General features: G+C 43.8%; 1 protein-coding gene across 2 annotated transcripts in view; it reads left to right on the top strand.

The window, feature by feature from the left end:
• Positions 1–4,260: 4,260 nt before the first annotated feature.
• The window catches only part of ANKH (ANKH inorganic pyrophosphate transport regulator), a 161,499-nt gene continuing 138,532 nt past the window's right edge, over positions 4,261–27,227 (top strand). Inside the window, exon 1 of one of the 2 annotated variants that reach the window (XM_054487325.2) lies at positions 4,261–4,811. In XM_054487325.2, coding sequence (XP_054343300.1) covers positions 4,716–4,811 — 96 coding nt within the window. In that variant the 5' untranslated portion in view covers positions 4,261–4,715. The remainder of the gene's footprint in view (positions 4,812–27,227) is intronic. The other variant, XM_063664671.1, reaches the window with a different exon arrangement.

The following is a 27,227-nucleotide window of genomic DNA, read 5'->3' as shown; positions in this document are numbered from 1 at the left end:
ATGAACACAATTAAATAGGCTGAAATCGTAGACTTCCCCTTATCACATTCCCAACAAGCCATGGAGCAAAATTACTTGAGGCCCAAATATAGGACTGTGAGGCTTAAATTTACACCTAGTGTACCCTATATTGGAGGTTTGTGACTCAAAACTAGACACCAATCTCTAGGACTAAGCCTTCCATCAAAGTTGTTAAATAAGTTGGCTATACTAAATACGTGATATAGGATAATTGCATGGAATCAATGAAGATAACCCTGTTGGGTCAAGCTTACACAAATCAGTATGGCATCTGCTCCCAAACCATGTTCACTGCTACAATCCCAACTTGACATCATTGCGTTCCTCAAGTCAAGGAGGTCCGAGTTGCAGAGTTCTAGAACTGGATAACCTTAAACGTGATCTTTTATTTTGCCCTTTGCTGCAGATGTTCCTTGGTGAGGGGTCGGGGGAGGGGGGGATTACTTGAATCCATTCATTTAAGATCAATTTCAGAAAAAAAGGTAAATTAGACATGTATGTAACTTTTAGTCTTTCTTTCTGCATTAACTCCTTTAAAAAATTAGAGTTAATAATTTTAGGCACCAAAATGATATTGCTGGTCATTTACGAAATTGTTTTGCAAAGAGTAACTTTTTCCATGCTCTGAACTCAGTGCTACCTTGCACTTCCAATAAAGTTTTATACTTTTTTAAACTTTTAAAAAATAAACTTATATATGCCCATTGCATTAAACACAGAAAAGTATACACAGGAAGGAATAATCAACCATATTCATACCACTCAGCAATAACTATCCACTGTGAATAGTTGAGCATATTTTCTTCCAGCATGTTTTTTCTACATGTATTTTTTTCTTCCACTATTGAGTGTAGTTTGTAAATCTTATAATGATTTTTGACCAAAAGTCATCAAGTCTAAGACTTTATAAATAGAATATAAAGCTGTACCTTCCAAAAGAAAACACCCAATGACTTGGGGATGTCTTTTTGGCTTCTAGGTAATTAAAAAAATTTTCCTACTCATTCTCATCACTTACATTCTGAAGTTATCTTTTCAAACAACAAAGTTTAAAAAGAGAGGCCGGGTGCAGTGGCTCACACCTGTAATCCCAGAACTTTGGGAGGCCGAGGTGGGCAGGTCGCCTAAGGTCAGGAGTTCAAGACCAGCCTGGCCAACATGGTGAAACCCTGTCTGTACTAAAAATACAAAAAACTGGCCAGGTGTGGTAGTGCACGCCTGTAATCCCAGCGAGGCAGGAGAATCGCTTGAATCTGGGAGGTGGAGGTTGCAGTGAGCTCAGATCGCGCCATTGCACTGCAGCCTGGGTCCACTAACAAGAGCGAAACTCCATCTCAAAAATAAAATAAAATAAATTAGATAAATAAATATATAAAAAGAGAGAGGGAGAAGGCAACATTTCACGTTTGGGTCAAGATGGCTGGCAGGCTGACTACCGCAGCATCAGACAGGTAGCTGGATGGTATTTGAAAATGGTATGACAATGCTGCAGGATTTGATAAACTAGAGTAAACGTGAGATGAGATGATATACGAGGATGAAGATGTAAAGGAAGCCATAAGAGGCCTTTCTAACGGCAGGATGTTTCGCATTAGAACACTGGACCTATGAGACAGCAGATCTTGCCTTAACAGCATCGGACCAAACATGAAGAGGATTCATTCTATCATGAGCCATATCTGAAAGCGCTTATTTGGGAAAGAAAAGAATGAGAAGAATGGTCAAAGAAGTCATCACATATTTGAAGTCCGTGGATGCAGCTGTCCTCCAAGTATTTTTATGAAGATGGTTAAACCTGAAGCATATAATTTAAGAATTATTTGGTCTGCCAATGTTTCACTTTAAATAAAAGTCTATTGTAATCATTAAAAAAACGAAAAAATAAAAAATAAAGAGGAGCCCAAAACTCTCTTTGAAATCTGTTTCAGATTTTGACTGTGACAGAAAAAATAATGAAATGTCTCATTAGTTTCCATGTTGCCAGTGTTACTGAAATTCATAGGCCTTTAAAATCTAAAAAGGGCTCTTTGCCATAATCAGAGATGACACTTCCAAATCACTCATTTAAAAAATGCACTTTTAGAACACTCAAACAAGGATGATGACCTTTCATTGATCTACTGGAATTTTCTCATCATTCCCCTAAAGACCAAAGGTGTGCATTCGCATCAGGCAGCCGGGGCTGTCGCGGTCCTTGTCCAGAGACCAATGAAAGCAAACTGGGCTTGATGGAGATCGATCTAGGACCTCATCAATCCCACATTCTAGACAAAGGTCAGTGTAATTGCTCTAAGTAAAATGAGCCCATGAAACCTAGAATAACAGAATGATAAACCATGAGGTGGTATTTGTTTTAGGAAAAAAAAAACCTCTTTCCCAGAGAATTCCTTTAAATAACAAGCTCCCTTTTTGTATATTTAAGTTAGATTCAAATATATTAAAACACACCTTTCAGGAACTTGCTCCTGAAGACAGTCCTGTCCACATGAACCTCCTGTTTTGCTGGGAAATCTTTTAAATACAGTATTGCTATTTGACACATTTAACACAATAAATACTTACCAAAGTTTAATTTTAATTATAGGGAATGTAATTTGAGGTTACATCAGAGCTACAAGGTAAATTAGCTTCCTATTTTTCAAAGCCTGCTCAAATTGTGTGGAATTTCAAAAAAGTATTTTAAAAGGATGTGAAATATTTATTTATTTATTTATTTATTTATTTATTATTTTTTGAGAGGGAGTCTCACTCTGTCACCCAGGCTGGAGTGCCATGGGTGACGCTGCAACCTCCGTCTTCCGGGTTCAAACGATTCTCCTGCCTTAGCCTCTTGAGTAGCTGGGACTACCGACGCCCACCACTCACGCCCGGCCTGTGGAAACATTTAATACTTTCAAAGTAATTGGGAAATACCTGAACCCAGGATACTGAGGTCTCAAGCTCACTATTTACAAAAGCTTTACAAAGCTAAATTTTGAATTAACAGGTTCATTCCAGGTACAAGATACTTTCTTACTTTTAATAATAAATTACTTTACTTCATTATGTTTATTAAATGCAGAGATGTGTGTGAGAGTTGGTACAAAATAATAAGACCACGATAGGCTACATACTATGCCAGGCCCACTACAAAATGAAAATGCAGAGACCCTTGTTCGAATTCAAGAGTGCAACAGCAGCGCGTTAGTCCTTTTAAGTGCGAGCCCTCTGTGACTGCACAGATCGCACACCCGTGAAGCCAGCCCTGCCCAGAATCCCTTTTCATTCACTGGGTCCTCCTCCCTCGCGTCACAGTCCTGGGGTGCGGGGATGGATGCTGGCGTTGCTGTCACACTGCCGAGCTTTAGGTCAAACTCTTAGCACCGCGACTAGTTACCCTGAAATCACTGGGGCCCGGTATTACAAAACAGAACACACTTTTCTCTTTCTTCCCCTTTATTTAAAAGAGATGATAGGCTTTACGAGTTATTTTTAATAGCAATTTTTTACAATGAAAAGAATTCGAGCGTACTGTTTTCAAACTGCAGCAGACAGGTCTGAGCGCCCCAGAAGGCGGCCGGCCCCAGCCTGGGAGCCTGCGGGGACCACTCCCTGCTGCCCTGGCGCATGTCCTCCAGGGACACGGGCCAGGGACACGGGCCACCGTTGCCCCTGGAAACCCTGGGGGACAGGCTCCCTCCTGGGCGACCTTTCCTCGTTTACTTTCGCCCCCCCCGGAGCGGCACCTCCATACCTCCCGGGCCGCTAGTCCCCCGAAGCAGGGCCCAGCCCCGGCGCAAGCTGCCTCCTCCGCAGTCCCCGCCCGCCGCCAGCCCGGCCACCGCCGGACGGCGCCCTTCCCAGCCCCGCTCCCCAGTCCTCCTCGCGCGTCCGCGCCCACGTCGCTTGCCCCGGCTGCCAAGTCTTCCAGACGCCCGGGCCCTCCAGGCACAGCGCGGGAACCCCAGCCCCGGCCCCACGGGACGCAGGCTACAGGGCCCGGCCGGCGAGCCAGGGCACCCCGGGGTCTCCAGGCGGCCCACCGCCCTCGCCCCCCACCGGCGCCCCCAAGCCCCCAGACCGTCCCCGCCGCGCCCTCAGCGCCGCCGCCCCTGGGCCGGCCGAGGCTCCGCGGCGAGTCCCGCCCAGCGCCCCGGAGGCGCCGGCCCCACGGCCCGAGCGTGCGCAGCGCCCCCCGCGGCCGAGCCGAGCGCAGGCTACGGCACAGGAAAGGAGGCCGCGGCGCGCCCGGCCCGGCCCCCTCCCCAGCCCGCCCCCGGGGCCGCTGGCGGAGTCCGCGCCTCCGCGCCCGCCCCTGATTTCCTCCGGGCGGCGGCGGCGGCGGCGGCGGCGGCGGCGCCTCGTGCGCGCGGTTATTTATTTCCGGGCCCCAGAGCGCTTATAATGGAGCCGCTGTCAGCAGAACCTTCTGCCGCCGCCGCCGCCGCCGCCGTCCCTCCTCTTTTTTTTCCCGGCAGATCTTTGTTGTGTGGGAGGGCAGCAGGGATGGACTTGAGCTTGCGGATCCCCTGCTAGAGCAGCCGCGCTCGGAGAAGGCGCCGCAGCCGCAAGGAGGAGCCGCCGCCGCCGCGCCCGAGGCCCCGCCGCCCGCGGCCTCTGTCGGTCCGCGCCCCGCTCGCCCCGTCGCCCCTCGCCTCCCCGCAGAGTCCCCTCGCGGCAGCAGATGTGTGTGGGGTCAGCCCACGGAGGGGACTATGGTGAAATTCCCGGCGCTCACGCACTACTGGCCCCTGATCCGGTTCTTGGTGCCCCTGGGCATCACCAACATAGCCATCGACTTCGGGGAGCAGGTAAGCCCTGGCCCCGCGCCCCGCGCCCCGCGCCCGCTCTCCCTGCCTTGGCCTTACACGCCTGGACACGGGGGCGGAGGGGAGTCACCTGCTCCGAGTCCCTCTTTATCCTGAAACATTTGGTCGGGTGTGCAGCTTGTCAAGGGTGACTTTTCCAGCACCCCATTCTCTCCCTCCTCCCCTCAATTATTCAGCAGACTTTTCCAGCCCTCTCTGGAAAATGTTAAAAAGCCTGGATGGTGTGAAGCTTCACCTATGGAAGGGTTTTTAGTGCACGGCAGTATTATGTAATTTGCGATTATGTAAAGCTCAGCTCTAATTAAAATGTAGTTTCTAGTAGCTTAAGTGCTGGGTTTTTATTTACCCATGGCTGGTGGTAATGGTGACGGTGGGGAGATTCTGTTTTATAATGCGTCCAAGTTGATTTCCCAGGTACTTCCATTTTTAAACATTTGTTTCGTAGCCCAGGTAAGGATTAGGGGTATCCCGAATGTGTCCTGATAAGCCGGTCTTGACCATTTATTTCTAGTTTGGGATTTCTTTTTTTTTTCTTTTCCTTTTTCTTTTCTTTTTTTTTTTTTCTTTCTTTCTTTCTTTCTTTCTTTCTTTCTTTTTTTTTTTTTTATGGGCCACTAAAGAAGGGGAGCACATTTTTGTTTGGTGTCGCCTTCTCGTCCTTGTTTCTTTTCACGTTTTCTCCATGTGGCGTCATTGCAAATCTAGCGCTGCAGGCTCTCCAGCGATGGGGCATTGGCACCCTGCGCTTTGCATGTGGGGACCGTTTTGGCAGGGCCACCAGCGGGATGCAGCTGCGTTCTAAGGCCGGGGAGAGGATTTGGTGATGGGGAGGCAGTGACATGCCACCCTGATGGGCAGGTGTCCCAAGTGACCAGAGCGTGTGACGAGCGGCACTCCTGTATTGTGGTACTGTCTTTCTTCTTTCAAGTCAAGAGACTTAAACGGATATTTATATAGAATATGCACCTATTTTGATGCAGTACTCATTGTAAAAGTAAAATAGCTTTCAGGAGGCAGTTACAAACCGGAGATTTGTATGACTCCTTCGTTTGACGAATATCTCTTTGAATTTGTCTTTCTGTGCTCAAAACTTTTGAATAATTGCAACTCTGTAAGCTCTCTAATATGTAGCCCACATTGTAAGCTACTTTTTACTTTGAATTTTGTTGGTAATAGATGTTCACAATATGGCATATTCTCTAGAGACCTTTGTTTACCGAGCCAACCAATGTCCTTTGATAAAATCTTGTCTCTTCCGTTGCCACTGTGCCCTGCCAGTGCCTCACAAGGGTACCCCAAGGGCTTCTTCTTCCCTGCTCCACCCTGTACCCGCCCACCTTCCCTTCTTTCTATAGTAACTGGTGACTTTGAACACTTCCTACAATCTGTAGAAAAGCTTTTAGACACGAATTTACTACATTGCCCATTTTAGATGAGTCAGATGCTGTGTATTCACTCGAGCCTTTCCTATTTTAAGGCTTACCTTCTTGGAGCTGCCCCAGAGGTTGTCAGAAAGCCCAGGCTGCTCATCTGAACTGGTGTGTGTTTGTGTGCATGTAAGAATCATATAGAGATAACTAGTGGAAATAAGAGTAGTCTGTGTCATCATTAAACCACCTGACGCAGACCACAATATTGCCTCCCTTTTGCCTTGATTTAATGAAAGGCTGACATAACTAGGTTTGATTTTGGTATAAGAAAAAGAATCTCCTGAAGTCACAAAAGGGAGGTTAAACATAAGAGACAACTATCCAGATGGTTTATCCTCGCGGGTCTAATAATTCTAACTCATCCTTAAAACATTGCTAACCTGATTATCATGGCTGATGTAAGCAAAGTACTTAATGGAGTTGTGTTTTTGCAGAGAAGCAAAATGTTATCAACAAGTGTCATTTGAGGTCCTTTTCCCAAAAACACCAGAGTATGAGGTTATAGGCTGCCTGGAGGGCGGAGATATTTTATCACAGAGTTAAGGGTGGAGAAATGGGGGGAAGAAATTGATAGGTTTTCCAAACCTTGCTTTGCCTTCTGGTGTCAGATGATAATTGTTTTGCAAAATGCTGCAGGGTGAGAGAGAGTGAGACTGACTTACTCTTTCTCAGCATTAAACTGGAGGGAAAGAATTACAGTGGGAGCTGAAGAGTGGCCTGGTATGTGTGGGTGATGAATAGAAGAACATTTTACCCCAGTTCTTCTGAAGCACAGTAAAGAGGAGGAGAAATGAACCAGTTTGCAAAAGTGGGTCTACGTTAGCTGAAAATATGCAGCCCTTGAGTTTATATGGAGTTCTAGACAGATGGACACATGTAGGTACTGCCGCTGAGTGGGCAGGTGTATTAAACCTTGCTGGGAGTGAATGATGGCTTATTTGTCAGCGATTTACAAATCCTAAGATGGAGAGGTAGCATGGGAGTACAAAGGTCAGTGCCACCTCAGGTTCACGTGCTTTTGAGATGATTAAGAAATGCAAAATTAGGCTGGGCAAGGTGGCTCATGCCTATGATCGTAGCACTTGGGGAGGACAATCCCAGTGCTTTGGGAGGCTTAGGCTAGAGGATTCCTTAGGCTAAGGTGGGAGGATCGCTTGAGCTCAGGAGTTCAAAACCAGCCTGGGCAACATAGTGCCCAGGTTTAATAGAAACCTTGTCCCTATTAAAAAAAAAAAAAAAAAAAAAAAAAAAACGCCAGGCGCTATAGCTCACACCTGTAATCCTGGCACTTTGGGAGGCAAAGTGGATGGATCACTTGAGGTCAGGAGTTCGAGACCAGCCTGGCCAACATGATGAAATTCTCTCTCTACTAAAAAATACAAACAAACAAAAAATTAGCCAGGCATGGTATTGCATACCTGTAATCCTAGCTACTCAGGAGGCTGAGGTGGGAGAATTGCGTTGAACCCCACGATGCAGAGGTTGCAGTAAGTCGAGACTGTACCACTGCACCCTCCAGCCTGGGCGACAGAGCAAGACTCCGTCTAAAAAAAAAAAAAGAAATGCAAAATTAAAAAATAAAACCTCTCATGAGCTTTTAAGTTCCTGGCTTGTCAAGAACAAAACAATAGCAAAATTATGTTAAATGTTTCTTAGATGAGGTGTTTTATGATGATAAATATCACAGTTTATGGTTTCTTTAAAAAAAATGTACAGATCTTTTGAAATGGAAATCCAGCTATGTATAAGATTCCACTGAAAGTTAAATAAGCTGCACATATGTGACCATGTAAAGGAATTACCTGTTAATGACCCCAGAGCCAGTGTGTGTGGAGGGGCTAGGAAAGAGCCTGTAACAGTCTCTCCAGAAACTTCTGATATTCTCCATGAACATTACCTGTTGTATATAGATTTCTTAGTCATTTTATAGCTCAGTCAGGGAGGAAACCAAATCTTATGGACTATTTCCTCTAACCTATTATCACATTTTTTCAATTTTGGTAGTGGCAGTAATTTGAAGTGGTGGGGGGAGAGGTTGAATTTTATGCTAAAAAAAGCTCTATGGAATAAAATGATCTGCTTTTAATATTAAACATAGGCACCATAGAAAATGGGAACACATCTCCTTTTGCAGAAACTGAAATAACGTTTATATTATAGAGACCTATAGGTATATAAAATACTTTACTGTCATTGTATATCTAGAATTATTTTATCTCAATTTTTACAGATTGAGAATCAAAAGTATTAATCACGTCCATTGATTGAGCACCTAGTATGTGCCTATATCTCAGCATATGATATATATGAGGAAACAATGAGAGGCCTACGCTTGTTAAGGTACTTGTTCAAGATGACACGGGTAGTAAATGGCAGAGCTAAGGTTCAAGCCCATACCCACCCACCTGGCCCTTATAAATTTAGGAATAAGTTCTAGCTTTTCTGATTCCCAGACTAGGTCTAAATTTAATCTTAGCTGTCGTATATTGAATTTTTTTTTTTTTTTTTTGAGACTGAGTCTCACTTGTTGCCCAGGCTAGAGTACAGTAGTGTGATCTTGGCTCAATGTAGCCACCATTTCCCAGGCTCAAGCGATTCTCCTGCCTCAGTCCCCTGAGTAGTGGGGACTACAGGTGTGCACCACCAGCCCTGGCTAATTTTTGTATTTTTTGTAGAGACGGAGTTTCACCATGTTGCCCAGGCTGGTCTTGAACTCCTGAGCTCACGTGATCCACCTACCTTGGCCTTCCAAAACATGAGCCACCACATCTGGTCGGTATATTGAATTTTAAAAACTCAACAGATGTAGGATGATTAAAAGGAGGGCTTCCGGGAAAGGGATATTATGACCAAGAAGTTCATTTTAAGAAAAGCTCAATTACCCAGATAATTAAGTCAACACTGTATCTTATTTTAACAAAGTTGGCATAGTTTTTGTCAAGGGGGGGGGATAAAAGAAACAACTGATACCTCACAATAAAGTTATTTAGAAGTCACTTGGTCTTTGTCATTAGAACAATACAGATTGCTAAGGAAAGGAGCATATTGAGATAGGTTTTAAACAATATATTTCTTTTAAAGTATCTGCAAATGTCCATTTGATCTCACCATGTCCAAAGAATTGTTATTCTGTTTAAATTTGGTTCAAAGTCCCTAATTTCCTTAAAAGTCAAATTCACCAAATGACATAGAACAAATTAGTGAGCTTTTTAAAAAGGTACTCAGTATTACTTAAAATATTAAGGGCAACGTTGCTGTGAAGACCTTGAAGGAGAAAAGAAAGTTGAAATTGTTCTCACTTAAGAAATGTGTTCTGCCTAGGCCCAGGTAATCTACTCTTTCATGCTCAAAGGAGAAATGGTGCCAGGTGTGGTGGCTCACGCCTGTAATCTCAGCACTTTGGGAGGCCAAGGCAGGTGGATTACCTGAGGTCAGGAGTTCGAGAGCAGCCTGGCCAACATGGAGAAACCCCGTCTCTACTAAAAATACAAAATTAGCGGGGCATGGTGGCAGGCACCTGTAATCCCAGCTACTTGGGAGGCTGAGGCAGGAGAATCTTTTGAACCTGGGAGGTGGAGGTTGCAGTGAGCTGAGACTGCGCTGAATACCTCAATACCTTTCAAATACTTTAGATATTTCTAATTGCCTTGTATGATTCACTGAATTTGGTTGGGTCTAATATGCTAATTCAAAGACCAGAGCTGTTTATCTGTGAATGGATAGTTTTGCACATGAATTGTGACAATTCCTGGAGTGAGATGTGTAATAGAAGTGTTCATATATCTTCAGCCTTTTCTGTTTAGGAAACCTAGAGTTAGGCTTCCACAGTATAAGAGGGTTCCAAATTATTAATATCACAAGATTGACAAAAAGAGAAGCCCAGGAAAAATAGCTTGGAGAAGTGCACCCTCTCCACACCTCCTCCCAAAGTATAACAAAAGTATTTCATTCGATTAGGAGGAATAGGAATAAAAAGGACAGATGTAGTGTATGGCACTGGCTCCAACAGGGAAGAGACTCTTCATCAAAAGTCACTGAGCAATGGAGAGGACCTCCTTTGACAGTGCTTAAGAGCTTGCCTTAAGGAACATGACAGGGATCTGTTGTAAGATCCACTTCCCAAAGTGCTTAAAGAAAGAAATGGAAATCTCAAGCTAAGGCTCCGAGTCACTGTGAGGGAGACTTTTCTCCCTCCAGTCTATTCTATAGTAACAGAATAAATTTCAAAATAATTATTTTTCCTAATTATAAATAGAAGTAATATCAGCTAATTGTTTAAAGTTTGGTAAATATTTTTTAAATGTGAAAAAATACCTCTAATTTCACTCCTAAAACTCCTTTAACAATTTGGGTATCTCCTGCCAATTTATTATTTAATTTATTATTATTATTATTATTATTTTTTGAGACGGAGTTTTGTTCTTGTTGCCCAGGCTGGAGTGCAATGGTGTGTTCTCAGCTCACCGCAACCTCCGCCTCCCGGGTTCAAGTGATTCTCCTGCCTCAGCGTCCCAAGTAGCTGGGATTACAGGCATGCATCACCATGCCTGGCTAATTTTATATTTTTAGTAGTGATGAGGTTTCTCCATGTTGGTCAGGCTGGTGTCGAATTCCTGACCTCAGGTCGTCCTCCTGCTTCGGCCTCCCAAAGTGCTGGGATTACAGGCATGAGCCACCACGCCTGGCCGCCAATATATTTTTATAACATAACTGAGGAAATATATGTGTATGTGGGGTATGTGTGTGTCTGGGGTAAGTGTGTGTGTGTATACATTATATATACACACATATAAAAAATGGTGTGTATGTGTGTATGTTTCACAAAACACAGAAGCATTTTCCCTAAACTATTTAAAAGTATTTAAGTATGATTTTAAATTGCAGCATAATATGTGGTTATGAGAGCATGCTGTAATTCCTTTTGCATGTATTACCTTATTGTTAAACACAGGTTTGTTTGTTTTTGCAATATAAAGTTTCAGTGAACATCTTTGTGTATTAAGTAGATAATGTGTTTTCTCTGACTGCCTTGGGCTTTATGCCTGGCATAATTTGGTGCCTATTTCAGTTTCCAATTCATACATAGAAAATGAGGTCATGCCTTTCTTACAGTCCATATTTAGTCAAGGACACTGTGACCTCCTTAGTCCAATTGGTACTTACTTCCCTGCTGTGTTTCCCAGTTTTCTTTAGATGTCCATCTGCATTTAAAATACATCTCTTAGGACGACTTAGGTAAGCGGGTTGTTTCTAGAGCCACAGAGGTATAATCCTGAGGTTGGTTTGTTTACTCATTTACTCATTCATTTATTTATTGAGGTGGTTTGATGACCAGCCTAGATACTACTCTATCTAAATACTTCCAAGCATATCCATCATACAGAAACAATATTTAAATCTCTTTCTAGTAATAGATCAAATTCTTTAAAAGCAGTTTTTATTTTGTTTTGTTTTGAGACAAGTCTCACTGTGTGGCCCAGGCTGGAGAACAGTGGTGCAAACACAGCTTACTGCAGCCTCAAATTCCTGAGCTAAAGCCATCCTCCAGCCTCAACCTCCGAGTAGCTGGGATTCCAGGCATATGCAACCATGCCTGCCTAATTTTTTTATTTTTGTAGAGATGAGGTCTTGTGATGTTGCCCAGGCTGGTCTCGAACTCTTGGGCTTAAGCAATCCTCCCATCTCAGCCTCCCAAACTGTTGGGATTACAGGCACGAGCCACCACATCCAGCCTAAAAACAGTTTTTAAAGGGTACAGTGTGATACCATTTACGGAAACCACTTTTTAGATGAGACAAGCCCAGTTGTAAATTAGTGGTGAATAATTTGGTTTCCATATTTGGTTTGGGACAATGGAGCAGGTTATGTTGGGTAGGAGGAGGAGAGAGCATAGGTGGAGAACCATTCCTTTACTGTCTTGTGTGAGTAAATAAACCTCGTTAAGCTCCTGATATAGCATACCAGAGTGACTTGGGTGGTGTCTACATTAAAAAAAGAAAAAATCAGGTATTTTTTGAACACCTGTGACTCTATTCGTTTCTATAGAGATGCAATAGAGAAAAATCCAGTTTTCTACAGCCTTACCTGGGTCTGAGCAATCCACATGAGTGAATTTGCTTCATAACTGAAGCTAATACTTCAAAGTGGAAGTCACTGGGTTTTTCCTCTTTTTTTAGTATGAGAACTAGTGTTGTTGGAAGTCTAGCCTATACTGCACATTTATCTACCTTATTAAATGAGTATCATATGGCAAATCATAACGTAGCATCTTTGGAGGCTGTGAATGTCCATTGTGCCGGGCAGTCACGTGAGATTCAAAGTACTTAACCAAGGGATTGGCACCAACCAGTGGGAGCTGACCTTGGCCAGTCCTGAGCCCTGCATGACCAGCAGTGTTGTGGCCTTCTTGAGACTCTTAGGTGTGTGGTAGGGTTTAAAAAAATTTTTTTATAGGCCATGTGCCTGCTTTTATCATTTTAATACTAACCAGTTACCTGTCAACTGGTTAGTGGTAATCAGTTGCTACTGGTTTCAGTAACTGGTTACTAAGGACTCAGTTTACTCTTCTTGCTGTGCAGTATGCCCGTGTAACCACTTAATGATAACACAAACACCATAAACATAGCTAATATTTATTGAGTTCTTGCTTTTTGATGTTCTGCTGTGGACTTGCTCTGGGCCCAGGCAACTAAAATTCACTAGAATTCCAGGAAAAATGAAGGAGTACGTTTAGTGGCTTCCTTTGGGAAAAGCATTTTACTTCGTGACACTTGTTTTCCTGCTGTCATTTTGCATTTGTTCTAGAGAGATTCTAGGGCCAATGGCAGTGAAGTGATTTTTGAAAAGGCAAGGAAGCATGGCCGTATTCGACCCAGCCCCTGCCCTCAAATTGTTTAGATCCTGGTTAAGAAAACACACGTGAAACACCTTTGCAAACAGAGCAGCACGGAGCAAAATGTCTAATTATACAGCAGAGTTTATTATGACACACAACGAGGTGCTTAGTAATTGCAGCAAAGTAGTAAGTCTGTGGTCATGAAACAGCAAGATGTTTGGACATAGTTCTCATCTGGATATTCTCACCTCCTGCCTTACCTCTCTGAATGCTCTGCTGGGGAACGTGGAGAGCTCTGGTCTGCAGAAGATGAAGACAGAATTGCAAGATAGGTCAATTAGCAGGCTTCATATCAAGCCATATCAACCCAGGTGTTTTTCTTTGTTGGTTGATTTGTTTTCCATGGCTTTGGGATCATTCAGTTCCTGTTCCAACAACCAAATACCAGTCATGATGCTATGAGAACAAATGAGCTTAAAATTACAATGAAAACATTTAGGAGGGATTTCAGTCAACTAGAAGGTTTATTCATCAGAATTTACTGTTTCTCCTATGTAGTTGCTTCTTCATAGCAAAAATGCTCCTTTTTTTTTTTTGTTTGAGACAGAGTTTCGCTCTTGTTGCCCAGGCTGGAGTGCAGTGGCGTGGTCTCAGCTCACTGCAACGTCCGCCTCCCGGGTTCAAGCGATTCCCCTGCCTCAGCCTCCTGAGTAGCTGGGATTAGAGGCATGTGCCACCATGCCCAGCTGATTTCCATATTTTTGGTAGAGACAGGGTTTCACCATGTTGGCCAGGCTGGTCTCAAACTCCTGACCTCAAGTGATCCACCTGCCTTGGCCTCCCAAAGTGCTGGGATTACAGGTGTGAGCCACCATGCTCAGCCCCAAAAGGGCTCTTAAAGTCCATCCAGGGAAGGAAAGTAATTTGGTTATTTGTCAGGGCAAAGGTTGGGGACAATATTTATTCCTCTAGATAAAATGTTATCAAAAGACAGTCTACATCTGGTTCAGGGTCCCTAGGGACAGACTGACCAGCTTTGTCTCTAGTTAGGGGGAGGATGTTTTGGTTTAAGTTAGTTTGCAGGTCCTAGCTGGTTTTTAGATCAGTAATGACATTTTTCAGAGGCACTGAAAGGTGGGTTGTCGATAAGAATCTACAGTCTCCTCAATAAGATGGGCTGACGTCACTGTCCCTAGCCTGGGGGACAGAGGAGGGGCTGTACGTGTGTGACTCTGTACTCTGGAGCATGAGGAGGTGACAGGCACTGCCACACACCACGCCCACCAGGCTATCTCACCTGAGCAGAAATATGCCAGTGAGGACCTCTGGCTCCGGGCTGGGGAGAAATCCAAAAACAGAGCAGAGTCCTCAGATAGGGAGTTTCAAAGATGGCTTCAAAAGTGAGGTTGAGGCTTCTTATGACATTTCATCATCCTGATTAAATGGCTGGAAAGCAGAATGTCTGCTGACAGGTTAATGAGGCTTTTCCTAGTGAGCCAGATGAACCAGGAACCAGGAGGGGCAGAGGTCAGCTTTGTGGTTATCAGCTTCCGAGAACCTGAGAAGGAAAGGTGGCTTATTCTGTGCGTGACCCAAAGAGGAATATTATGTGCTTGGAGTCTTGGAGGTTCAGTCATCCTGTGAGAGCATTTATGTTGTGAGAACTAGTTGCTTCAGGTTACTGCCTTTCATTCAAATTATAGTGAGTCCACATCACTAAGCTTTTCAGAACCCTTGCTTCACTTAAAAAATATATATAGGCTGGGCACGGTGGCTCATGCCTGCCAGCACTTTGGGAGGCCGAGGTGGGCAGATCACTTGAGCTCAGGAGTTCAAGGCCAGCCTGACCAACATAGTGAAACTCCGTCTCCACTAAAAATACAAAAATTAGCTGGGTGTGATGGTGGGCGCCTGTAGTCCCAGCTACTTGGGAGGCTGAGGCAGGAGAATCACTTGAACTCGGGAGGTGGAGGTTGCAGTGAGCCGAGATCATGCCAGTGCACCCCAGCCTGGGTATCACAGCACTCCAGCCTGGGCATCACAGTGAGACTCCATCTCAAAATAAATTAATAAAATAAAAATATATATAACGTTTAAGTGGAGGAGAGTATTTGAGTTTCTGCCTGCTGTTTTCTAATTTGCCATTTGACTTAGCTGGGGCTGCTCTGTTTCCACAACTGTTTTTAAGGTGATAAGAAGTTTGTATGCTTTTTTATGCTGCCCCGTGAACCACCCGGAGATCGACTGGCCACTGGGTCTTGCATTTTAATAGAGGGGAATAGTAGTGTGGAGAATATAAAATAGTAAATAACAACAACAACAAAAAATTCCCTGACTTCTTAGTGCTTTACATGGTTTAGAGGAAATTCACTGTGGCTGGGACGCTGAGGCCTCCCACCATGTGTGGCCTAAACTTGACATTTTATAAAGGCAAACTGCACAGAGGAGAGTAACAAATAACCACACTTAATAAGGAGGCAGTAACTTTCAGCTCTTCATGATTCTAGCCAAGTCCAAGGCCACAGTGACTGGAAAGACAGCTTGCAGCCAGCCTGACAAGGGAGTCAAGACATCACCCTCCTCCTCTGCAGCTTTCTGTGTTCGAATGTCCCTCCCTCACCGCCTTCTGGAGAGAGAGCTTGTTTCTTTGGGATGGTTTTGGATGCAGCCTTGCATCACCTGAGAAGATACCTGGCCTGGAGCCTGGCGTGCAGCTGGTTGTACCTCATTTCTACCCCCATGCAGAGGCATTCCACCACCTGGGGCTCACGCCTATTGGGCTGTCTCCTAAACGTGGGCAGATTTCCTGGCATTGTAGGTAGTTAGTCCACCACGTGTTTCCCAGCCTCTCCTAGACAAACCAGTGTTTCAGCACCAAATAACAAGGAGCTTGGGCTTAATTCCAGGTGTAGTAGAGACCTGCTGAAGGGCACTAAAGTGGTGGATGGCAGTAAGTCTCACTAGCTGAACTGTAGAATCTCCTTTGTTTTTGTAAAATTCATATTTACTTTGATTTCCTTTAGGCTCTAAGTGAAGTATACAGATATTAAGTGTATAGGTCTGTGAGTTTTGTCAAATGACGGATGCATACTTGTGTGTAATCCACACCATGAGGATATGGGACATTTCCGTCAGCCCAGATACATCCACAGTGCCCCTTTGCAGTCTTCCTAGTCAACCAGTATTCTGATTCCTGTGCCAGCCTTTGTAACTGCTCATGAAAATGACACATGTGCATTGTTATTATAGTGTCTAGCACCTTATTCTTTCTTATTGCAAAATATAGCTTAATATTGAATATGTTAGTGGCTTTTCAGCAGGTGGAGAGTTTGTAAAATAATTGTTTCCAATGGTACGCATCTTAAATTATGTGTAGTGTTGGTCATTTTGATGTTCAGACATGGTTTAAAAAGCCTGCATTAAAAAACTAACGTCCTACAACAAAATGGGGCATATACATACAGTGGACTATTATACAGCCTTTAAAAGGAATTATGATGTATGCTACAACATAGGCAAACCTTGAAGACGTTCTGCTAAGTAAAATAAGACAGACACAAAAAGACAGCTGTTGTGTGGTTGATTGCATTTGTGTGAGGTACGCAGAATAGTCGAGTTTGTAGAGATAGAAGGTAGAATAGTAGCTGCCAGAGGCCGGGGGAGAGGAGACTAGGGAGCCGTTGTTTAATGGACATAGAGTTTCAATTTGGGGTGATGAAAAAGCTCTGGAGATGGATGGCAATGATGTGCACATACTTAATGCCACTGAATCGTACACTTAAAAATTATTAAGATGATACATTTTTATGTATATTTTATCAAAATTAAAAACTTTCAATTAACACCATAAGCTACTGGAAAAGCCTGTGGTATTTGAAGAGGATCTCCCTTTTAAAAAAAAGACTAAATTTATTAATCGTATTGTAGTTATAGCTACCATTCATTTTCATTTTAAAAACACGGAAAAGTATCAAAAAGAAAATAAGAATATCTTATGCAAGGCCACCACCTAGAAATCTGTATCTTATTTTAGTGCATAATCTTCTTATCTCTTTTCTATGCATATATTTTATTTTATTTATTTATTTATTTTTTGAGATGGAGTCTCACTCTGTTGCCCAGGCTGGAGTATGGTGGCCCGATCTCGGCTCACTGCAACCTCCGCCTCCCAGGTTTAAGCGATTTTCCTGCCTCAGCCTCCCGAGTAGCTGGGACTACAGGCACTACCCACCATGCCTGGCTAATTTTTGTATTTTTAGTAGAGACGGGGTTTCACCATGCTGGCCAGGCTTGTCTCAAACTCCTGACCTCGTGATCCGCACCCCCTTGGCCTCCCAAAGTGTTAGGATTGCAGGCGAGAGCCACCATGTCTGGCACTATGCGTATATTTTAAAAGAATATTGTAACCTTTCTCTACTTTTTATCATAGGCAATTTTTCTTGGTTTTAAATATTCATCTAAAATTTGATGAATTGGGAGCTAAGCTGTAAGGATATAAAGACATAAGAATGATACAAAGGACTTCGGGGGCTCCGGGTGAAGGGTGGGAGGCGGGTGAGGGATAAAAGACTACACATTGGGTACAGTATACACTGCTTAGGTGACAGATGCACCAAACCATGTAAGCAAAAACCACCTGTACTCCAAAAATTATTGAAATAAAAATTAAAATTAGAAAAAGTAAAATAAAATGTGATGATTAATGCACCTAACTTCCATCACATGGATATTCCATCATTTATTTAACCAGTTATCTGTAGTTAATGTTCAAACTGTTTTATTCTTATTATAAATAATGCTATGAAACATTTTTTGTACAGAAATCTTTGTACACATCTGATTATGTCTTTGGATTAATATTACCGGTCACAATGCGCCCCTTTTCCAGGCTTTTGCAGAGCCACCCCACACTCCTGTGTAGACAGTTGTTCCAGCTTTCCTTGGAGATGCTGGGTCTGGATGCGCCTGTGTTCCTGATCCTGGCACATGGTGGGTGTTCCCTCCCTTGAAGCTGTTTTATTGCCCTGTGACTTTGAGAATCTGCATTTTAGTTCTTTCCAGCCACACCATGTTGAACTCCTTCACATAATTTGCTTTATTAAAAGTATTGTTTAATGCTGAGAGATCTATTAAGTTTTTCTTTTTCTTTTTTTTGAGATGGAGTCTCTGTCGCCCAGGCTGGAGTGCAGTGGTGCGATCTCTGCTCACTGCAACCTCCGCCTCCCAGGTTCAAGCGATTCTCCTGCCGTAGCCTCCCAAGTAGCTGGAATCACAGGCACCCACCACCACTCCTGGCTAATTTTTGTATTTTTTTAAGTAGAGATGGGGTTTCACTATGTTGGCCAGGTTGGTCTTGAACTCCTGACCTCAAGTGATCCACCCGTCTTGGCCTCCCAGAGTGCTGGGATTACAGGCATGAGCCACTGCACCCAGCAGTTTTTCTTAATGTAGTACTTTTAAACTGCCTCTGGACTTTCATTTTTTAAAATAAATAACTTTTGGACCAAATATATACTGCATGTGTGGCTAGGCATACTTGTGGGGAGGGCAGGGGCTGTATTGGTTTTACTTCCCTGTATATCTGGGAAGATCTCACTTCCTGCAGGGAACTGCTTTGTCTCTAGTTAGGGGGAGGGTGTTTGGAGGTTTGCCTGGTGCCTTTTGGACCCAATATGTACTGCACATGTGGTTAGACATATGCATGGGGTGGGCAGGGACTGTATTGGTTTTACTCTCCTGTATATTTGGGAAGATCTCAGTTCCTGCAGGGTTCCAGACAGAGAAAAGCACTTTCTTTCAATGAGTTCACTGGTGCTCAAGAAGTTTTGCTTCCCTGTGAACATACGGGTAGGAAAGGAAAAAAAAACATCCACATCTTCCTACATGCCAGACCCTAGGTATGGGGCATGCACTGTGGAGAGTTACCTTTCCCACTTCGAAGATGAATAGGTGAATAGCTTCTGGCATGTGGAGCCAGGCTTGTCTGACTCGTGGCTCACGCTTAGAGTCTCATAGGTGAATTTTGGTGTTGACAACCTGCGAGAGAAAAGCAGAGCTGGTGATATTTAGGGAAAATCGAAGAGAAAACGTTCTTTTTCCTTTTCTACCAGGCTGACCATGATTTTATCCATTTCACCTGGTTTTGCTATTTCGAGTCTATATCGGAGAAAAGGAGCAAAAGAGGAAGGAGAGGGGAAATGGTTCATCCTCATCCAGAAGTGAACTGAGTTCCTGGGGCCTGTCCTCTGCTCTCCCAGTATCAATGGGGCAAGCTGATCACAGCATGGTGGATCGAAAAATCATGGGCATCTGATGGTCAGGACCTCTGCGCCCACTGGCTCTGTGACCATGAGCAGAGAACTCGACCTCTGTAGGCTTCAACTTTTTCAACTGTAAATAGGGATAAAGATTGATATGCCTTCTTTTGGAGATCTGGACCAAACAGACTGGATGCAAACGTGCTTTGAAAAGTATGAAATGGTGCATGTATATATGATAGTATTGCAAAGACTTTGAGCATGGTGTGTAGCTGCTATACCTGTTTTATTTTTATGTTTTCTTTCTTTTTTTTTTTTTTTTTGAGACAGGGTCAGACTCTATCTCCCAGGCTGGAGTGCAGTGACATGATCACGGCTTACTGCAACCTCCGCCTCCTTTATTTTTTGTAGAGATAGGGCTTTGCCATGTTACCCAGGCTGGTCTCAAACTCCTGGGCTCAAGTGATTCGCCTGCGCACTTTGGCTTCCGAAAGTGCTGGGATTACAGGCTTGAGCCACCACGCCCTGCCTGTTTTTATGCTTTCTTAACTAACTGACTTTTCTTGCTTTGTATTCGTTCAATGAATTGCATTAAGGGGATATCTTTAAGCCAGAGCCAACTGGTTAGGGGCAAGCAGAAGCAAGCAAATGACAGATGATTGGGACACTTAGATTTTACAGCATGTGTATCAGCATGCCGCCTTTTTTTTTCTTCTTTTTCCACTTTGGGGAAAAGGCCTTTAAGGCTGGATTTTCTCAGTAGTGTGCCTTTTTAAAACTGAGTTACTAATATTTAAGTAACATATGCCTTTTGAAATAATAGATTAAATTTAATCTTCATTTAATTATAGGCTGCTATTTTACACGGGCTTAGGGGCAGGGTGGCTACCATGTACCATGGACCCCTTCTGTAATCAGGTCATTCAAGTGGGACCAAGTCTTTCTCAATTTTGTTGACAGTTATGATAATAACACACCATGGTGTTTTGACACAATGTATGATGGTTGCTTAATGAGATAAAAGTTGTAACTCACTTCCCCAAGTGCTTAGTATACTATTTTGGAGTGTTTTCATTATTAAATAATGGGGAGTATGGAACACGGAGGGCAAGAGTGTATTCATGAATTTGTTCGTTCAACAAATGTTTCTTGGACATTTATGATGTGCTAGTCACTGAATGGGGTCAGCAAAAGGACGAATGCAGTGCTTGCCTTCAGGTGAGTCTATCTATTAATAGGAGGGCAAATAAACAAGGAGGCACTTAGCAAGAAATAGGATCAAGGCTGGGAGGAAGAGACCAGGGGCTTTGCTCTGGGATCCTATAGAAGGAATCCTTAGCCCATCCCCAGAATCAGGGAAGGTTTTAGTGCCAGCTGAGGCCTAAAGAGAATATTGTATCCCCATTCTGGAAAGCAAGACAGATCCATAGAGGATGAAAGATGACTGGGAAGGGCCCAGTCATTCAGGGTAAGGAGCGTGGACTTGGTCCTGCTCACAGTGGAGAGCTTTCTTAGTAGGGTGTGGTGTGCTCAGATTTGCATATTTGAAAGATAATTTGGTTTCAATATAGCTACTGAATTAGAGGGAGGTGAGACCAAAGGCACGGAGACCAATTAAGAGGCTACTGTGGCAACTACCAGAGAGACAGTGGTGGCCTGGTTCAGGGTTGCGGTGGGAAGGGAGGGCTGGAAGAGAAAATAACCTACAATCAAATGGACTTGGCTCTGATCAGATGGGGTGGGAGAGGCTGGGGCAGGTGATGATGCCACCAAGTTTTATTTTATTTATTTATTTTAGAAACAGGGTCTTACTATGTCACCCAGGCTGGAGTGCAGTGGCACGATCATGGCTCACTCCTGGGCTCAAGTGACCCACCTCAGTCTCTAGAGTAGCTGGGACCACAGGTGCATGCCACCATGCCTGGCTAATTTTTAAAGTTTTTTTTTTTTTTTTTTTGGTAGAGACTGGGTCCTGGTACGTTGTCAAGGCTAGTCTCAAACTCTTAGGCCCAAGAGATCCTTCTGCCTCAACCTCCCAAAGTGCTGGGATTACAGGCGTGAGCCACCATGCCTGGCTACCACCAAGCTTTAAAAGAGCTGGGTTGTGGCGAAGAGAATGAGTTCTGTTTCAGTCGTGTTAATATGTTAGTAGATTTAGTGAAATGTTTTAAATTGCTTGCCTGAGAGAATACAAGTTATGAATAAACAATGGGAACGGCAGTGAATACTTAGTGTTGGATCTCTCTCTTCAGGACATTCTCTGTCAGTGGGAGCCGTACTAGAGTTCATTTTTCCTACCTGCAAATGCTATGAATATTCATTTATCCCTTTAAAATATAAAAATGTTCTATTATAATACAGTTAGTTCTCAGCCATTTGCCTTAATGAAATAGTGATATAGAAAATTCAAAACTATTTATGAATATTTGGCACTGGAATATATTAGGATTTTGGAGGATGCAAATTTCTCTGCATCATCATTGTGTTCTGCTAAAGATAACATTACAGATGGACCAGGTGCCTGGTGACAGCGGAGAGGACCATCTGGAATTGAACTTGATGAGGCTCCTGGGTTTGCTCTATCTTTGTGTATAGTAAATGTTTACCGTGTAAGCAGTAGGGAGTATACTCACCTTAGAGGGCTTCCTTGTATGGCTTTATGTTTGCTTGCATGTTTGTTTGTTTTTAGTATATAGCTTACCATCTAGTTGTGATTCATAAAATTCATTTAAAATACACCTTTCTATCGCGCCACTGCACTCCATCCTGGGCGAAAAGAGCAAAACTCCATCTCAAAAAAACAAACAGAAAAAACCACACATCTTTCTACAGAAATAATATATAGATCATGTTTAGGTTTCCAGGCCCATCCACCTAAATTATTTTATTTTATTGAGGAAGAGTCTTGTTCTGTCGCCCAGGCTGGAGTGCAGTGGCACAATCTCGGCTCACTGCAACCTCAACCTCCTGGGCTCAAGCGATCCTCTCACCTCAGCCACCTGAGTAGCTGTGACCATAGGTGCATGCTGCCACACCCGGCTAATTTTTTTATTTTTCTGTGGAGACAAGGTCTCACTATGTTACTGAGGTTGGTCTCAAGCCCCAGGGCTCAAGTGATTCTCCTGACTAGGCCTCTCAAAATGTTGGGATTACAGGCGTGAGCCACCACACCTGACCACCTAAGTTATGTAACTCCTAATGTTATTTAGATATTCTATATATGCAATGAGGAGTAGACAACTATACTGTTAAAATAGTAGTAATTGGGAAAAGCAGAATGATTGAAATTTATTATTTGTCTTGATTAATTGCACCTTAAGAACTGTTGGTTTAATTGCATTGTAAGGCATGTGGTGGTAGTTTGGGGGGAGGTTGGTGCCAAGGGCTTAGTTTTAAACTAAAACATCCTCTGGATGCACGTGGCTCATCAGCATGATTGTGATTATCTGAAAACTCACCGATGAGAGATGAGTGATGCACACTCCCGGGGGTACCTTGACACGGTTTGGCGGACAGGAGGGTGGGTGTGAAACAGATCTGCTTGGGTGGAATTAATGGGTGTGATGGGAATGAATTCTCCTGGGTGAGGCTAGATCTTCTGTAGGATCCCACAGGACACCTGTTCTCTGCTGGCATCATGAACCCAGGACAGCTTGAGTGGGCCGGGATGGTAAGGTGAGAGGAAGATACTGTGCATTCTTACAATTGCACGTGAAAGACATTTTGGGGGGATGGGCAATAGAAAGTTGTTGTCTGTAACTTGATATAATTTAAAGTATAGTAGTAGCCAGTTGTCTGCCGCTAGGGACACATGTAAGGCAGTTTAAAATGTTTTTGAACTAATTTACACTCCAGGTGACAAAATAATCTGTACCACAAACCCCCACGACACAAGCTTACCTATATAACAAACCAGCACATGTACCCCTGAACTTAAAAGTTAAATTAAAAAAAATTAATGTTTTTGTGTCGAAAATAACTGATTTCTGTATGGTTAGAGAAAGGCTTGTTCTGATTGTCACTATCAGTAGCTGCTTGGACTTTAAAATTTCTGTTCTCTGCCCTGTAATTTGTTGTGACCTAACCATGTGCTATGCACCAGGCTAATTTCCAGGGGCCTTGCTACTTCCATATCATGTTTCCTTTTCCTTAATTAGCCCTTAAGGAGCATTCCATTTCTTTCTATTTTTTTGAGAGACAAGGTCTCACTCTGTCACCCAGGCTGGAGTGCAGTGGCACAATCACTGCTCACTGCAGCCTTGAACTCCTGGGCTCAAGTGATCCTCCTGCCTTGGCCTCCCAGGTAGCTGGGACTACAGGCATGTGTCACACTCATGGCTAATTTTTAAATTTTTTGTAGAGACAGGGTCCTGCTATGTTGTCCAGGCTAGTTTCAAACTCCTGGGCTCAAGCAGTCCTCCCACCTTAGCCTCTGAAAGTGCTGGAATTACAGGTGTGCGCCACTGCACCCAGCCCCAATTCTATTTTTAAGTGTGTTATTGCTATGTTTTCTAGGGAGGATAAAATTTTAAAACACCTAACTGTATCCATTGATTTAGGCCTACCTGTACCTTCCATTCAATTGAAATCATCTTACAAAATAATGTAAAAAGCAATGTTTGCATTTACATTACTAAGAGACCCATAAGCTGCTAGGAAGCTTAGCATTTAAATGAGAATTTGGGGAAGTGAAAAGACTTCTCATGATTGGACCATATCAATTTTGTATGTTACATCCAATGCTTACTTACATTCCTTTTTTTGTTTTTGTTTTTGAGAATTGTTCAAGTCATCTCCAATGTAAGACAAATGCTTTAGATTGAGGGAGTGGAAAGTAGTGCTTAATCTATTTTTTCTTCTTTTTAGTTCAGCAGAAATGGACAATCTTATTTCAGGATGCAACAAAATGAACATTGCCTTTCCCTTGCCTGGTGCACAATTCACATTTGTAGAGCACTTCACAGTTTGTAAAATATATTTTCATTAAATGCAATAGTTCCACAATCCACAGGCACTGGGGATGACCCCAGCCATAAAAAGAGTGGGGCTGTCCCCAGGGGGTATGAGATCCCACTGGCCACTTTTCTTTCCCTCCTCTGCAGTGAACCCATCTTCCTTCTGAGCCCCGAATGGCACTTCTGTGCAGAGCTTCTCTTGGAGCACAGAGGAAGGCGGAGTCCAGTCTTGGTGTTACAGAGAACTGCACACACAGGCAGTGAGAGGCAGAGCCGCAGATAGCCTGGGATCAAAGGCCCCAGCCTGCAGCCAGCCTTCCTTTTCTCTGGGTGTTGGTGTCCTAAGCCTCCTGCTTGTCCCCTTTGAGAATCATGCACTGTTGGAACAGAGAGTGAGGCTTCCTGGCAGCATTGTGTGGGTCATAGCACAGCCTCAGCAGGATTCCATGTCATAGGCAGGTTCCGCAGTCCTCCTGGAATTCTCTTCTTAGATACACTGCTCTTTTCCTCCTTAAACCTTCATAACATCACCACGCCTCTGCCTGCCCCCCACTGCCCTCTCCTAAACTGATGGGAGCACCTCACAGTTCCTTATCTGTACTGCAGAGCATGACTTTCTTCTAATCTAATCATCAGGAGAAAAAAAAAAAAAAACTCGATGAGGGCTCTCTGGGCTTTAATCGTTTGTGCCTTCTGGCAGACGTCACAGTTTCTCTGCTTTTCAGCACCTTTTCATAAATCAGGTCTGTTTCAAAGATTTTCCCTGCTTCCAAGCATTCATTGGTTTCAGATTAAATTGCTCAGCTTGCCTTTGTAAAGGGTTCCTTTCCTCTCCACAGCAGGCAGCTCCAGGAGAGGGAGAGAGGGCATCATGGCATTCACCTCCCCCTTCCAGGAGGTGCCATAGTAGGACTGTTGGCACTGCCACACTCTGTCCCCATCTTACTGTGAACCCCGGAGGGGGGCTGAGGTGTGATTCCAGCCTAATGTCCTGGCTTCTGCTTCCAGACTCAGCACATAGTAGGAACTTCAGAGGGCTTGAAGGAAATCAGCAGCTGAATGCCTGAAAATATAAGCTTTCAAATGCAGTTTGCTTAAGGTTAGTACAGATGTCCCCATTTCTATCAGCCAGAGTGCATTTTTCCCTCTAAATGGAAGGACAACAAGCTGAGTTTATTAGATGACTTCCTAGACACAATACCTTGGTACACACATTGAGCTCAGGGCCAGCAGCAGGGAAGCCCACAATGCGTGAATGTGCAGCCTTGGCCCACCTTCCCCACCCAGGCAGCGGGGCAGCTCCTCTCAGGCCACATCTGGAAGCCAGTGGGAGTGGTGAGGGGCAGGGTTAGCCTTGGCTTGGAGTCAAGCCAGTGAGACCAGCTACTTTGAAAGACAATTATTCTTGGGTTTGTTGAGAAATCATTTTGTGGTGAAAGGAAATGTGCAAAAACAATACCTTTTGTGTGAGGCGATTTTGCCTGAAGGAACGACGTCAGGGTGATTTGATTACTGAAGTGGTGCTGGTTAGGAGCAGGTTTAACCTGGAGGGTGCATCCTAGGGAGGTGAGATGTAAGGCAGGAAAGGGTGCAGAGGAAGGCTCCTGACCACCCTATTTCACGCCCCCAGCCCTGAAAGTCCAAATGGAAGACCACCTTCTTTTGAGGATGCACATCCGAGTGACCGTGACAAGCAGCGTCTGCCTGGATGACAATGTAACTTAACAAGTGTGTATTCTCATCCAGGACAGAGGGATCGTCCTGCACAGCTATGATTAGAGTGAACTGAATAGACCCAGATGTGAAGAGCAACATTCGTGAGAAGACTCCGTGATTTTATAGCTAGTAAAGAGCATTCTGGGCTGACTTTGCACTTTTGATCATCAGAGTGGGCTGTGGCCAAACCAAAAACCTTTTAATGTGTCTATTGTATATCATGGCAATGAGACCCGAACAGAGAATAAACATGGAAGTGATAATGATCTAAGAGCTAGCAAACAGTATTGTCTGTTGAGCTCACCTTCCTGCCCTCCCTGCATCTATCTAATAAATAGTTTAGGAACCCGTAATAATTTTCTCTGCAAATAATGTGAAAAACCACAGTTTATGGAATACATGTATACAGCTAACATTACAAGGAGACAACCCCTTTGCTTTAAGGGATCCCGACTTTGTTACATTACTTACCATTACCCAAAGGGAAAGAATGTGGTCAAAAAATAGGCTGCTTTCCCTCTCCCAAATAAATGAGAAGATGGAAGAGAAAAGACTTTTGGGACCTACCAGCCATACAAATCTAACAAAGAAGAAATCCGATCTCTAGTATGTACTAGTTCCTTAGCGACTGAGGTTGAGGCGAAGTCCAAAGGGAAAAGGATGGAAGTAAGCGTGGCATTGAGAGACAGGACTAGCTGGATTTCCTAGGCCTACTAAGAATTCCTAAGCCTAGCTGGGGAAGGTGACGGCACCCACCTTTAAACACAGGGCTTGTAACTCAGCTCACACCCGGCCAATCAGGTAGTAAAGAGAGCTCAGTAAAATACCAATTAGGCTAAAAGCAGGAGGGAGAAGGGGGACAGGGTTTTAGTCTATAAAACAATGTTGTTTTAAAAACATGCTGTTACCGGCGGGTCTTTGTTCTTAGAGCTCCCAAGATGGTGGCAAGCCTTTTGTTCTCTGACCTGGGGTTCTTGGCCTTACGGATTCCAAGGAATGGAACCTTGGGCCATGCGGTGAGTGTTATAGCTCTGTTAGCTCTATTAGAAGCCGTGGGTCACAGAAGAGAACCGTGGAACCCAGCGACTAGTGTTCAGCTCAATTAAGATGAACCAGGCACTTAGCTGCGCAGGAACAATGGCGAGCCCCTAGCCCAATCGGGAGCGGCAGTGGGCACCTCGCTGGATCAGAGGCACAGCGGACAC

This window comes from Pongo pygmaeus, chromosome 4 (assembly GCF_028885625.2).
Source record: "Pongo pygmaeus isolate AG05252 chromosome 4, NHGRI_mPonPyg2-v2.0_pri, whole genome shotgun sequence".
Lineage (NCBI taxonomy): Eukaryota > Metazoa > Chordata > Mammalia > Primates > Hominidae > Pongo > Pongo pygmaeus.
Note: the sequence above shows the minus strand (reverse complement) of the source record. Positions and strands in the feature narration are given on the sequence as shown.